The sequence below is a fragment of the Vipera ursinii genome (genome assembly GCF_947247035.1).
Source record: "Vipera ursinii genome assembly, chromosome: 2".
Lineage (NCBI taxonomy): Eukaryota > Metazoa > Chordata > Lepidosauria > Squamata > Viperidae > Vipera > Vipera ursinii.
Genome location: NC_139513.1, coordinates 270,593,908 through 270,608,577, shown reverse-complemented (window position 1 = coordinate 270,608,577; position 14,670 = coordinate 270,593,908). Strand labels below are relative to the sequence as shown.

Here is a 14,670-nt window from a genome sequence, read left to right as displayed (position 1 = left end):
TTTTAATGTCCTTGGATATGAAAAGCTGTCACATTTATCTAGTTGTTATATTTCTACACTTTGTACATTTGTTCAGTATATTCAACAGTGATTTATAGCAATTCTCAATAGATTCAAACAGATTTTTCCCAGTCCTATACTGGAATGTTGGTGATTGTCAACTTTTCATATGAAGTAATATCATTAAAAATTCAATGTCAGGTTTACTGAGGTTTGAATTTTCAAGAAGTGAATATTGGCTATCATTGAATGTATATAGACTGTTAAGTTAATGTAAGAGTAAATTAAAATATCATGCATTTAATATCTATAACCATTTTTTTCGGTTGCATACTGTGTGTCAAATTTTTGCATCTGGGAGACAACATGTAAAGAAATGTAAAGATGGTATGTGTCAGGTAAGTCATACCTCAGTAATACAATCTTGATCATTAAAAAAGGAAATACTTGAAGGATATAAAGCCACATTACATTTGGCAATTTTGATCCAAAAATGTCACATTTTTAACAAAGAAAATCCAGAATTTAATAAATTATTATTTAGAAAATAAAGCATCCTATTTTTAATAAGCTTAACTACAACTAATTTCCTCAATGGTAAGAAATTTCACAAAATCATAAAGTTGGAATGGGAAATTTGGGTCACTGAGTCCAACTCCCTGCTCAGTGTATGAATCCAAATAAAATCTTGCCAGCAGATGGCTGTCCAGGTTCTGCAAGAACACATAGAACTAAGAGCAAACCCTCACCTATCCTGGTAATTCATTCCACTATCAGGCTATTTTTCTGTAACTTAAATCCATTATTCTATGTCCTGCCTCTGAAATAAAAAAGAAGAGTTCTTGATCTTCTTCTGTGTGACAAGCCTTCAGGAGTTGAACTGTGTAATCATATTCCTACATTAATTGTTTTTTTCTAGGGTAAACAGTTGTTTTACTCTTTCTTCATAATTTCTATTGCCCTGATCATTTTCTTTGCCCTTCTCTGAATTTATTACAACTGCTTTTAATCCTCCTTAAATTGTTATCAAAAATGGACAGTTTGAGGTAAGAGCTAACCAAATCTAGAGATGTGCTAAATGGAAGCTTTAACAAGTAAAAATATAATACTTTTAAATAAATTTTAATAACCATCTTGTTAGAAATGTTAAGGATGTTGCAAAAGAAGGCAGTAAGATAAAAGTAGAGAAACTCCACACATATTTTTTTTTAAAAAAACCCAATACACATAGGCAATCTTTGGTGTGGATTTAAAAGTATCTTTTCTTCATTCATTAATAACTATGTTCATCCAAAATTTATAGATTCTACATATGCGTAAAATATACATACAGTCATGACTTTCCCATTATTGCATTCAAACAATTAGTAACACAAAAGTTCTTACAGTACTAAACATACCTCTTGTGCTGATCGAGCAGCTGGCTTGTCTTGATGATTGGCCAATATTAAAAATGGCAAAGTGCATAATTGTGGATGCTGCAGCGCAGAATGCAGTTCATTCCTAGCAATTTCTAAATCATCTTCTGAAGAAGCACTGTCTAATACAAATATTACTCCTTGAGATCCTTGATAGTAACGACTCCAGTATTTTCTGATATTGTCAGCCCCTTTGGCAATTACCAAACAAAAAATATTAATCAGATGACATACAGCACAGAATTACATACATCTTGTTTAAACATATCAAACTGGCTCTCCCTTACTACCCATATCTCTAAAAATATTTATTTCTGCTAATTTTTTTCAGTGATTATATTTTTCAGCTATAGCTTTTTCATCTTTGGAAAAACAAAATTAAAATTCACAATCTTGCTTTTTTTGATCTCAGTTCCTTTACTTCTCTCTGAAACTTATGCTGACTCCTCTTCTATGCGTTATTTAATCAATTTGCATTATCCAGCAAAGAAATTTTGTTTTTATGGAACTTCTCAGCACTAAATTGGGACAAAGGGAGATGTAGCCTTCCTTTAACTCATATATTATTTTTACAGCTAGAATTAGTGGACGCTGGGTGGAGTACGGAGAATGTATCTCAAGACTGTTTGTAATAAGAGAAGATAAGAATTTGGTGGGTTGTTAAACAGGAGGGAAAGTTTGCATTTTAAACTAATTGGAGAATGTGATTTATGATGTTAAATTAAGGGAGGGAATTGTGTTTGATAAGATGTGTTCAGGGGAGGAGAATTCAGATCTTGGCTTCTAATATGTACCTGCTGAAGCTATGTGAGTATAAAAGATTCTTTAAGGTAAACAATGCCTTGAAGTTCTTTGAAGTACTGCATTTGTCGGAACCATGACAGTCTTCATAAAACATAGTTGAATATCCAGAATAAAGCACTTTACAGGTAGACGTCTAGTTATGATATTTAGCATCCTTCCAAGGTTAGTAAAATGAGGACCCAGATTATTCGGGGCCAATATGCTGACTCTGTAAACTGCTTAGAGAGGGCTATAAAGTATATAAGTCTAAGTGCCATTGCTGTTTATGGCCCGTACTATTGCTGTTTATGGCCTTTGTAAAATTTTGGCCACCCTCTATAGTCATATGACCAGAGTTTGTAATTGGCAACCTGTTCACATTTATAACCAGTTCCCAAGTGCTCCATGATCATGTGAACGCTATCTGCAATATTTTCTGTTTTCTTCCCAAAAAGTCAATGGGGAAGCCTGTTGAAAGGACTCCCTCTCCTCTCTGGGGGCTGGCTGAAAGAACTGCCTCCTGAGTGAAGCTCAGACCCTCCAATGGACTGCAGAAATGGGGATTGCATCCAGGAGCTGTAAGCTTCATTTTTGCAGCACACTGGAGGTATTCTCTTCCATGCATGGAGGGAAGCTTGGCTACTCCATCAGGCTGCAGAAAATGGGGCTTGTAGCCTGAAAATCCAAGCTCTGTTTTTGCACTCTGGCCCAACTCCTCCACTCAGCTGCAGAAGTGGGGCTCACATCCTGAACCTCTAGGTTCCACTTCTGTAGCCTGCCTGAGGCATACTCTTCTACCCTTCTAGAATAATGGAGCTAGAAAAAAAGATTTCTATTCTTCAGAAGGAATGGCGATCACTAGCTTTCCAGTCCTAGGAAGGCCCTTTCTCCAAATCACATGATTTGGAAAGGAGCCTTTCAATGATTGTGAGAACAGGACCCATTTGCAGGATGGCACAAGGCAGTTTTGATAGAAAGGGTATGTCTCACATTAGAATAGAATGGAGCTGGAAGGGACCTTGGAGGTCTTCTAGTCCAGTCCCCTGCTCAAGCAGGAGGACCTATACCACCTCAGACAAGTGACTGTCTAGCCTCTTCTTAAAAATCTCCAGTGATGGAGCATCCACAATTTCTGGAGGCAAGCTGTTTCACTGGCTAATTGTCCTCACTGTCAAGAAGTTTCTCCTTAATTCTAGGTTGCTTCTCTCTTTGATCGGTTTCCAACTATTGTTTCTTGTCCTGCCCTCTGGTGCTTTGGTGAATAACATGACCCCCTCTTCTTTGTGGCAGCCCCTCAAATACTGGAATACTGCTATCATGTCTCCCCTATTTCTTCTTTTCTTTAGACTAGCCAAATCCAAGTCCCGCAGCCGTTCCTAGTATGTTTTAGTCTCCAGGCCTTTGATCATCTTGGTTGCTCTTCTCTGAATTTTTTTCAAACTCTCAACATATTTTTTTGTGATATAGTTACTGATATTAGCTGAAGTTACCTGCAGCTGCAGAAAAAGGTGAAGATAAGTGAACCTGGACATGATGGGGTAAAGAGAGGGGCCTCTCCCCAGCACTCAATATAACAAATTGCACGATCACTTAACAACCACAAGTGGCAGAGTTGGGATTGTGGTTGTTGGGTGAAGTGTTACATGGGCAACTGATTTAATGACCGCTTTGCTCAATGACAAAGATTCCAGTCCCCGTTTTGAACGTAAGCAGCTCTAAGAAGAATTTTCTCTTTCTGATAATTATGAATGAATTATCAGATAGAAGAATGTCTTGCAGTTCTCCGAGCACCTGAAGAGTTCCCCTTCTAATAGACCTTCTATTGTCTGGAATTTTTAAATGACACTTATCTAATTATTTCAAGAAATATAAATTTCATCCCATCATGTAACATAAAGCCTCCTTTTTAATGTCTTTTTTCTGTTAAGCTGTTATAGTGTCATCTCTGCCAAATCTTATACATGGCTTTGATTAAAACTATTATTTCTTGTACTTTATTTTGATAGTAATACCTCTCTTGGAAACTCACACTATTATATCTAGCCACCATCAACAACAATTCCTTATCTCTTTTTTTAAAGTCAATTTCGCTGCTTCAACTTTTCACTATTTAAACATTTTCCTCACTTTCTGCCTGAGATGAATTTACTTTAGATTGTACCAGGCAGTGACTACACCTAGTGGTGAAAAGGTATTTGATAAATATTAAAACTATTACTTCTTGTCATAAATCAAGTCACAAAGGAATCAAATGCTACCATCAGTTATGCATATTATATATACTGTTCTTTACCTCCAAGTTCTTTTACATTCAAGATTGCATTCTGGAACGGCACTGCTTTTATGCTAAAACCTGAAAATAGAAATAAATAAATAAATAACTTTTTTTCCAGTTGACAGATTATCCAAAGCAGTACATTTGTTCACTGTAACATTATTTTCCTTAGTTTAACCTATTACCATTTTGTCAGCTTAAGTTAATAAATTCAAATTGCTAATAATTGTTACCATGAGTTATATAAGTGTTAGATAAAAAAATAAAAGTACGCAAATGCATTTTGCATTATTTTAATTCAAAAGTCCTTGGTTGTTTACTTGCAGATATATCAGTACCCAAATAGTAACATCAGTGCTAGGAAGTGTGGGATTTTCTTCCTTATATATATAAACAGTTTTTGACTTGCAACTATAAATGAGACTGGAATTTTGGCTACTGAGCGAAGCAGTTACTAATCAAGACCGCATGTCATTGATTCGTTCAGTGAGTGCAATCCTGGCACTCCGGGTTGCAGTTGTTAATTGATCTCTTGCATTTAATGCCTATAATTGAAAAAGCAAAACAAAACATCAGTTCACCTGTAGTGGACACTATATTTTCTCTATTTTCACTGCAGAGCTGGGACAACAGGCTTGTCTTGCCAGAGCCACTGAGACCTATGCAAACCAAGTCATATTCTGGTCGTGGAGGTGGAGGTCCTTTGCAGCAAAGGGCTCGAAAACACTGTTGAGAAAACATCAAGAAAGATTGTTCACCTTTTTATAAGTAACAAGAAAAGGAGGAAATAATATTTGCAAGACAGTATATTTGATTACCCAGAATCAAAATGTCTATGGTTAAAGGAGAAGAGCATCCTGGTTTTGCTACACTATTAGACAGAAAGGGTAATTCAGTTCTGCAATCTCTATCCCAAATGCATTACCTTAGGATTGCTTTGTTAATGTTTCAAAAGGCTTAGTATGCCACTGTCTTGAAAGAGAAATGGATACTATTCATGGAAATGCAAAAAGTTTCCCATGGCCCAGTCTATATATTTTTTATTAAACCATGAAAGCAACTAATTCATTTCCTTCACAATCAATAGTTGTGGTACTCACTAAAAGGATTCCACTAATTCTTGAAAGATACATATGACTTTCCAATGAATCATCAATCAATGAGGAAAGCACTTCTTCTATAGGTCACACATCAGATCTGCATTGCCTAGTTCTCCCTTATTTTAATCTTTTCATGTCAAAGTTCTACATGAGAATAACTATCTACCAGCTTCCAACACAGTATGTTCAGACTCAAACCAAAGACACCAATAATAGATCTCTATACCACTGTTACATAACCAAAAGCTTGGGGGAAAGCATGAAATATTTAACAGAAATATCTTAAGGGATTATTTCAGCAAGCCTTTTAAAGGGAACAACTCAACATGTTGAATTTTGGAATAATTTCAAGTCTGCTGTTGTCACTTATTAACATATAGTTATCAGCCATTTTTGTGAAAGAAATGTTATGCAACATGAAACAATGTGCCTACAACTAAACTAGCATTCTTCTAAAATTTGAGTAGGAAACTCATTAAACCTTGGCTCGTTTAGAGCTGGGGTCCTCAACCTTGGCAACTTTAAGACTTGTGGACTTCAACTCCCAGAATTCCTCAGCCAGCTTTGCTGCATTGAAGTCCACAAGTCTTAAAGTTGCCAAGTTTGAGGATCCCTGCTTTAGAGGGCTTTGGGAGCAAATATGTTTGACTAAAGGCCTTTCATTTTTTATTTAATTGAAACACTTTTATGCCACTTTTAGTTATTAGTTTCTAAGTAATCTATCCTAAGCAGCAAAAAATATATAACAATACAATTATAAAAATATATATCAAATATAAATGCCATCAACCATGATTATATTCTTAGACATAAAATCCGTGACCCCACATATGAGAAAACATAAAAATTCATCCCATACAGAGTTACCCATATCCATGCATACTTTTCAATACATCCTGATTATTAAAAGTGAGGGCATGATCCTTATCTTCGATGGGAAGGTGTTCCATAGGAGAGGAGTTCTGTAAAGAATGCTGGCTTGTTGTAGGGAAGGGTGTTATCAGTAAGCATTTCTTTTGCGGCACACCTTAGGGAAACACAGGCCCTAAGTCATGCAGACTTTATAGGCTATCAACTGCACCCTGAAGTACAATCCGAAACAAGCCAGTCACCAGGGCACTCCTGGAATACTGATGTGACATGGAATACACTACTGGCTTGCCCTGCTTAACATTAATATTTTGCACTAATTGCAGATTGCAGGAGATTTTCAAGGGCAGCCCCATGCAGAATGTGTTGGAGTAGTCCACTTCTGAGGTGACCAGGACAATAGGGGCCTGCAGCCATCACTTCTATTCCAGAACAGCCGCAATGTGTTTCAGGTTTGTTTATTCCCCTCATGCGTATGTTTATGTTGACTGCATGGTTTTTTTTAAAAAAAATTGCTTTTTATATTTTATTTAGTCATTTGTTTTTGTCTTGTGATGCTTTTAACCTTCTTCTTGCCTGTGATAAACAACATGACTTCAAACTGTTTATAGATTACCAAACATTTCTATGATGCAAACATTATTGCAAGAATCATTGGTTTAATATTGACATGTACGTCATTCATGTCAGGCAAGCAAATGGATCTGCACTTTTCAAATGTGTACAAAAATAGTATGTCAGACTTCTTTTGCTTACTGTAGGTACCACTGAATAAATTTATGTGGTAACAAGGCAAAAATGTGTGTGGGGGGAGGTGTTTAACATAGTGAACCCATATACCATGGTTTGCTCATTTTCTCTCTCTCTCTTTGTCTACTTATTTAAACACAGAACACATAGAAATGCATACATGTAAAAATACGTCCACACATATACTTGCAGAAACATATAATTGCTAACAGTGTGATAATATTGAATTAAATAAACATGGTCTATCGATTAACATCAAAAACAATTCCCCCAAAATTGACCAAATTCCTTGGAAGTTCTCTTCCATGCCATTTTATTAAGAAAAATATTCACTTAAATCATTAAAATAATACATATCAAAAATTATTTACTGCAGATCACTGTAGATTTATCCTTCCAGTGTCATATAATAATTCTTTTGGCTATCCCCCATGCACAATAAGTTCACAATTCTTGATAACTAATAGATTTCAAATACTAAGACAAGAGCCAACAAGGACATGTGCATCTCCTTGACATTCAACAAGCAATCTAAAATCATGTTAAAAACCCAAGTGGATTTCAATCCAAAATGTGACAATAAAAGAACAGACCTAGTTTTTGCAGTTCCATTTTCTGAAATCTATCTACAAAGGAAGGCTACTGCAGCTAACTCATATTAAACATACTCTGCAATATCCAATATTTGCAGAATAAAAGTTTATGCAGCACAAACCCCATCCTAAGATCAAAAACAGATAGTATAAATTATTTTAAGCAACCTATTACCGGTATTGATTTTCCAAAAGAAGGATGTTCCAGGTTATTATTCCAAAAATTGTCTTAATAATTAATATCAATTTCATCAAATACCTTCAACTTTTACAAAAGGTTTTGCTGGCTTAGGAGCCTTAACTGTTTCCTTCAAAACCTCTACCAGATGTGGAACTTCAGAGACCACAATAGTATCAAGAATAATCCAAATAACAAATGCTAAATTGAATAAATTGCCAAAAATTCTTTTAAAATCAAACTTAAGTCTTACAAAAGATTTAAAATTGCTGCATCAGAACTAAATTGGTCAAAATAATATAATTATGAGATATCCAGTTCCACACAAAAGAGACTGTGATTAATAATTCAGGAGTTGTTGTATTGTGTATTTCAATCCTTCTCAAATTTGCTTGCAGATACTCTGTCAACCCTCTTGGCTTTATGGCTTGTCTAAGCAAACCACAGGTTAGATTTCAGGAAACATACAACTCTAAATAGAGCAATACTTTACTTTAAATATATGATTTTAAATCTTTTTTATTTTCAATATTTATTTTATTTGGTGACAAGCAACAACATCACACTGCCATTATCCCTAACTTATACTGTCAGCCAACAGGTCTTCTGCAGAGGCAATCTGCAGAACATTTTAGCATTGGTGACACAGGTAGATCCTAGAGCATTGTCAGAATACAAAACATCTTCCTTGGAAGAACAGATGATGTTCTTCTGTTCTGTATGCTGGTGGGATGTTGTCTATTTTCCCTTAAGTGTTCGGAACAAAGAGGTACAAATGGTACCTTATACATGACCAGTTTTGGTCACCACAATGTAAAAAAGATGTTGAGATTCTAGAAAGAGTACAGAGAAGAGCAACAAACATGATCAGGGGACTGGAGGTTGCTACTTTATGTCTACTTTAATGAACAGAAGGACTAGGGGTGACATGATAGCAGTGTTCCAATATCTCAGGGGTTGCCACAAAGAAGAGGGAGTCAAGCTGTTCTCCAAAGCACCTGAAGGCAGAACAAGAAACAATGGATGGAAACTAATCAAGGACAGAAGCAACCTAGAACTAAGGAGAAATTTCCTGACCGTTAGAACAATTAATCAGTGGAACAACCTGCCTCCAGAAGTTGTGAATGCTCCAACACTGGAAGTTTTTAAGAAGAGACTGGATGACCATTTGTCTGAAATGTATAGGGTTTCCTGCCTGAGCAGGGGGTTGGACTAGAAGACCTCCAGTGTCCCTTCCAACTCTATTATTATTATTATTATTATTATTATTATTATTATTATTATTATTATTATTGTTGTTGTTGTTGTTGTTGTTGTTGTTGTTGTTGTTGTTGTTCCTCTAATCAAGGCTGAGCTACACATTCCCAGTGTTTTGTTTGGTTTCTCGATGATTAGCTAGGATAGATTATAGAAAGAAGAGAGCTATTTTGAAACTTAATTTTAACCTAAAGTGGTATATTTATAACTGTATTTACAACTGCTGTAAAGATCAGAAGCTATTTTTTTGTATCTTTTTATTTCTTTTCTGATTTTCTTTTCTTTTATTTCCTTTCTTATGGTTTTAGCTTTCTGTTTGATTTCTTTTCTCTTTCTTACTTTATATTACTTTGTATTAGTTTTTAAATTCTTTTTAAAAAAAACCTTTTAATAAAAAACCTTTGTAATTTGGGCAATTCACATAAGAACAATACAGGTGGTGAATGTTGCACCAAGGGCTATTTAGTAATCCACAATATTCCTTTACTAGTTATACAAATCCTGGGCAGGGAATAAAATATATATGAGATTAACTGAACAATGACACATTTCACAGGATGTGAATTGATTGTTCAGCAAAGGCCAGAATAATGACAAAGGTACAGTCAAATCCTCTGCTCGCTATATACAACAGACATGACGTGAAGAAGATAGAAAAGAAAAGGGATCCCTAAGTCAGTATCAAGATTTATATGGTGATATTAGCATCTTTCAACCCTGCCATGAAACACAATCAAGTTTTATATATTTATACATACATACATACATACATACATACATACATACATACGATTATAAGAGACTGTTAAAATGTTGATCTCCAGGATGAAAAAATATTTTATTTAACACTGAGTTTCTGTCACCAACTGCTGACGTTTTCAAAGTATGAGCCAGCGTCTGTAGGCGTTCGTCCCCACGGCTCTCTAGATGTCAATGATCCGGCTGTTGGGCACGCGACAGATCTATCCATCCTTGCTCTCCCGTGATGGAATGTATCAATCTCGACTCAGCCTCGCTGGTCAATGTCCACTTTAGTTCCGCTATTCTCTCTGCTTGCTCCGCCTGACGATCTTCTCCATCTCGCGAAGCACGACTGTCATGCAAAGCATGGCTGTTAAGTGTTGCTGTAGGACCTTTCTTTCCATTGCCATATCTGGATATGTCATCAGTACGTGGTGTGATTATATCTGTTGGTGGTTTATCTGTCATATTTACCACTGCTCTCCCCACTTGCTCCACCAACCGATCTTCTCTGTCTTGCGAAGTGCAGCTGTTATGCAAAGTATGGTTAAGTGTTCCCGCAGGACCTCTCCTGCCATTGTCATATCTCGATATGCCGTCAGTATCTGGTGTGATTGCATCTGTTGGTGGTATATTTGTCATATTTGCCGCTGCTCCCCCAACTTGCTCTGCCTGCCTTCCACTGCCATATCCAGATATGCCGTCAGTATGTGGTGTGATTGCATCTGTTGATTGTTTATCTGTTATATTTGCTGCTGCTCTCCCCACTTGCTCTGCCTGCCCATCTTCTCTGTCTTGTGTTCTAATATCTGTAGGACTGCCACGGCAATAATTCCTGAGATGGGAGATCCCATGGGTGTGCCTTTTATTTGTTCATACATGGAGCCATCGAATGTAAAATAAATTTTTAAGCAAAAACTCAGTAATTGGATAGAGTCTTCTGAGTTGAGCAGGTTAGGGTTTTGTGGCTCCTTCTCCTGTAGCAGTTCCCTCATAAGCGATATAGCTAACCCCTGAGGGATAGAAGTAAATAATGATGTCACATCAAAGGATATCATTATTTCATCATCCTTTATCGTTAATGCTTGCAATCTTTTTAGAAAATCCTCTGAGGATTTTACTGTGGTTGGAGTATCTTCTATCAGATGTTGAAAATGTCTGCTCAGCCACTTTGCTAGCCCAAAGGTTGGGGTGCCTCTGAATGAAACAATTGGTCATAATGGGATGTCTGCTTTGTGGATCTTTGCAAGTCCATAGAATCTTGCCATGGCTGAGTCTTTAGGACGGATTGTATTTAAATCTTCCTCACGGATGTTCTTCTATCTCTAGAGTCTGTCAATCACTTTGTTAATTTGGTTTCTAAGCACTGTCATTGGATCCTTATCTAAGATTCGATATGCGTTCTTGTCTTTAAGTAGGGGTGTAGATCTTCCGGTTATATTCAAGTTTATCCATGACTACTGTTGCTTTGCCTTTATTGGCAGGTAAGATGATAATTGACCTGTCCCTGCATAGTTTTTTTAAGGGCTACCTCTTCTGATTTCAATAGGAAATGCTTTCTTCTATGGTTAGTGAGGAGCCCAGTAAGATGCCGTCTGACAGAGTTTTTGGTATCCTCATTGGTTTTAATGCGGAAAACAGTTGACTCCAGGGCTGCGGCGAAATCAATGGATTTGGCATCCATCAGATTAAAGCCAGCATCTCGTTGTAGGATAGTCATGCAGGGGACTAAAACAGATAAACCATCGACCACCTCTCTCCGAACTAAACAAAAAAATGAAAGATCTTAACCACAGAAACATACAGAAACATCTACATGGCAGGGGACCGCAAGAAATAAAAACACGGAAGTGCAAATTGAGCCCATCACAAGATCAAAGAGGAGACGGCAGACCAACACCGTCAATGCAATAAAGATGACAGATAAACCACCAACAGATGTAATCACACCACATACTGACGGCATATCCAGACATGACAATGGAATGAAAGATCCTGCGGCAACACTTAACAGCCATACTTTGCATGACAGCTGCGCATCGTGAGATGGAGAAGGTCGCCAGGTGAAACAAGCGGAGAGAACAGCGGAACTAAAGCGGACATCGATCAATGAGGCCGAATCGAGATTGATACATTTCATCACGGGAGAGCAAGGATGGATAGATCTGTCGCACGCCCAACGGCCGGATCATTGACATCTAGAGAGTTATGGAGACAAGCACCTACAGATGCTGGCTCGTAGTTTGAAAACATCAGCAGTTGCTGATGAAAGCTCAGTGTTAAATAAAAGATTTTTTTCATCCCAGAGATCAACATTTTAACAGTCTCTTATAATCTTCTAAATGAATACACCCAGGACTCGGATATTTAGAGTGATTACATATATCTATATGTACATGTGTGAACTGAAAGAAAATATGCATACAAATGCAATGTATTAAAGAAATCACTTGACCAATATTGTGAAAAAACACACAAAAATGTCTACACAATTTCATATACACCTTAAAAATACAGTGTGATGTTACAATGGAACAGAATAGACTTAAATCTCAAAAATGAAAAATTGAATAAAATATATAGATTCAATCACAGAACCTATTAATATTAACATATTTATAGCCAAGAGAAATTACAGCTGTAAATAGCATGATCAATTATTTATTTATTTATTTATTTATTTATTTATTTGATTGATTGATTGATTGATTGATTGATTGATTTATATACCGCCCTTCTCCTGGAGGACTCAGGGCGGTGTACAGGGCAATAAAATAAGAATACATTAGATAAATAATTCTAAAACCCAAATTTGCTGTTGGTCTGAGAGAGAAATATAGATGGAAGCTATACTATTAAAAGACTATTAATTAGAGTTATTTTGCATGATGTTTGGCTTTATAATACAGCAGAATATAAAGAATCAATTAATGCTAATAGAATAGTCCGAGCAGTTTATGCTGCATGTGTCAATCCAACAATACAAATGTCAGATGAGCAAACATACTCTGTGCTGTCTGTGCTACTATTACTTGCAAAATCTGGAGAACAGCTTAACAGCAAATCAAAAACTACATTATTTAGAACAAAGTGTTTTCCACATATTTTTTTTTTAAAAATGCACTAATTCTGTTAATTAGGTATCAATACATATGCTGATGTATTTTACTCTGCATTATACTTTCTTGACAAATCAACCAGTGGATGGAAATTGTTATAATTATATTGGAAACTACAAGCTCAGAAAAAGCCTATAGAGGACCTGATTGATGGACTCTTGCATTCGGAGATTCAATTCATTGCTGCTATCTGTGAAAATAAAGCTTTTCTATCATGCTTTTTTCTGATGTCCTCATGATATATTGCAAAAGTAGTAATAAGTTCTAGTGGCTTTGCCAGCTCCAAGGAAATATCATCAGCAAAAGGCAGCCCTAATCTTTAGGGAAACTAATGGAAATATTGACACAAGATAGATCCTTCATGCTTGGGAGGTTCTTTAAAGAGGTTATATACAAGTGTAGCCATTTCTGCAGATACAGGTGTAGACTTTTCCTGAATACAAAGGCAAGTTAAAAACTTTAAAAGTTTAAAATGAAAGAAAATTTTAAAAAATATAATGATACCCATTACTAATTATATCCATTATAGCTCCTTATTAAGGAGCTCTCAAGAAGAACTTGCTGATTAATAAGCTACAACACAATCTCATAGAAAGAATTATCTCAGAAAAAAGTCCTACTAGAATACTCTTTTTAAAACTTACTTTGCCAAAACCAAGGCATATGCTTGTCACATTTATAATAGCTCAAATGCCAAAACAAGCTTGGTCATGATCAACATTTACTCACAGAAGGGGGAGGTGTTTACCATAAATGCAATAAAATGTAAACATTAAAATATAATTTTTTACCTAGAAAACAGAGCCTGGTATTTTATTAATGATTTGTAGCAGTGCCTGTGCAAGAGATGTGAGCATTGGAAAATAATTTCAAATATTCTATCACCTGTAATCAAAAAATCATTTAAATTTTTTCCTACATTCCTTATGAAAGGGGCATCTAGATATTTATTCTGTCAACCTTGTACCTTCACATCAGGGTTAGGCAACCTTGGCTCTTTTATGACTCGTGGACTGGCTCAGGATTTCTGGGAGTTGAAGTCCACAAGTCACAAAAGAGCCAAGGTTGCCTACCCCTGCTTCACATTATTGGAGATGATGCTTCCATACAGAACTTTTACCCTAGACGTCTAGGGGTTTTAAAAAAAAAGTTTTAGCTTTATAGCTAATTTTATTGTTCTTAAGTATTGTTCTGAAACCAGAAATCAAGAGAGGGCAGTATATATTTTTTTTCAAAAATAAAATATATTAAAAACTGAATATACATGCTGTTACAGGAAACATAATAGCTTCCATAATTCCTCTTAGCTTTGCCAATAAATATTAGCAGCAAGGATCCTATTAATTAAGGATGTCTGAGATTAGAATTGTCAGAATTACTGTCATAAATAAGCACAGTCATATGACATCGCACCTTACAGCTGCATCATTTAGCAACAGAGTTCCTGGTCCCTATTATTGTTGGTAAGTGAGGATTACCCACATACCAGAAGCACTGTCTTCTTCAAGGACACCCCAGTTTTCTGATCTTTCATAGCTACTACCATTTCTAATGTTTTGGATTTTGGAAAACACAGTATTCACACT

General features: G+C 36.0%; 1 protein-coding gene across 4 annotated transcripts in view; it reads right to left on the bottom strand.

Moving 5' to 3' along the window:
- Positions 1–14,670, bottom strand: part of ARL15 (ARF like GTPase 15) — a 166,952-nt gene that overhangs the window by 98,943 nt on the left and 53,339 nt on the right. For all 4 annotated transcript variants that reach the window (XM_083355550.1, XM_083355549.1, XM_083355548.1 and 1 more), the window contains exons 2-4: positions 5,058–5,202; positions 4,495–4,554; positions 1,401–1,609 (exon numbers count right to left, since the gene is read on the bottom strand). In XM_083355550.1, coding sequence (XP_083211676.1) covers positions 1,401–1,609; positions 4,495–4,554; positions 5,058–5,202 — 414 coding nt within the window. The remainder of the gene's footprint in view (positions 1–1,400; positions 1,610–4,494; positions 4,555–5,057; positions 5,203–14,670) is intronic.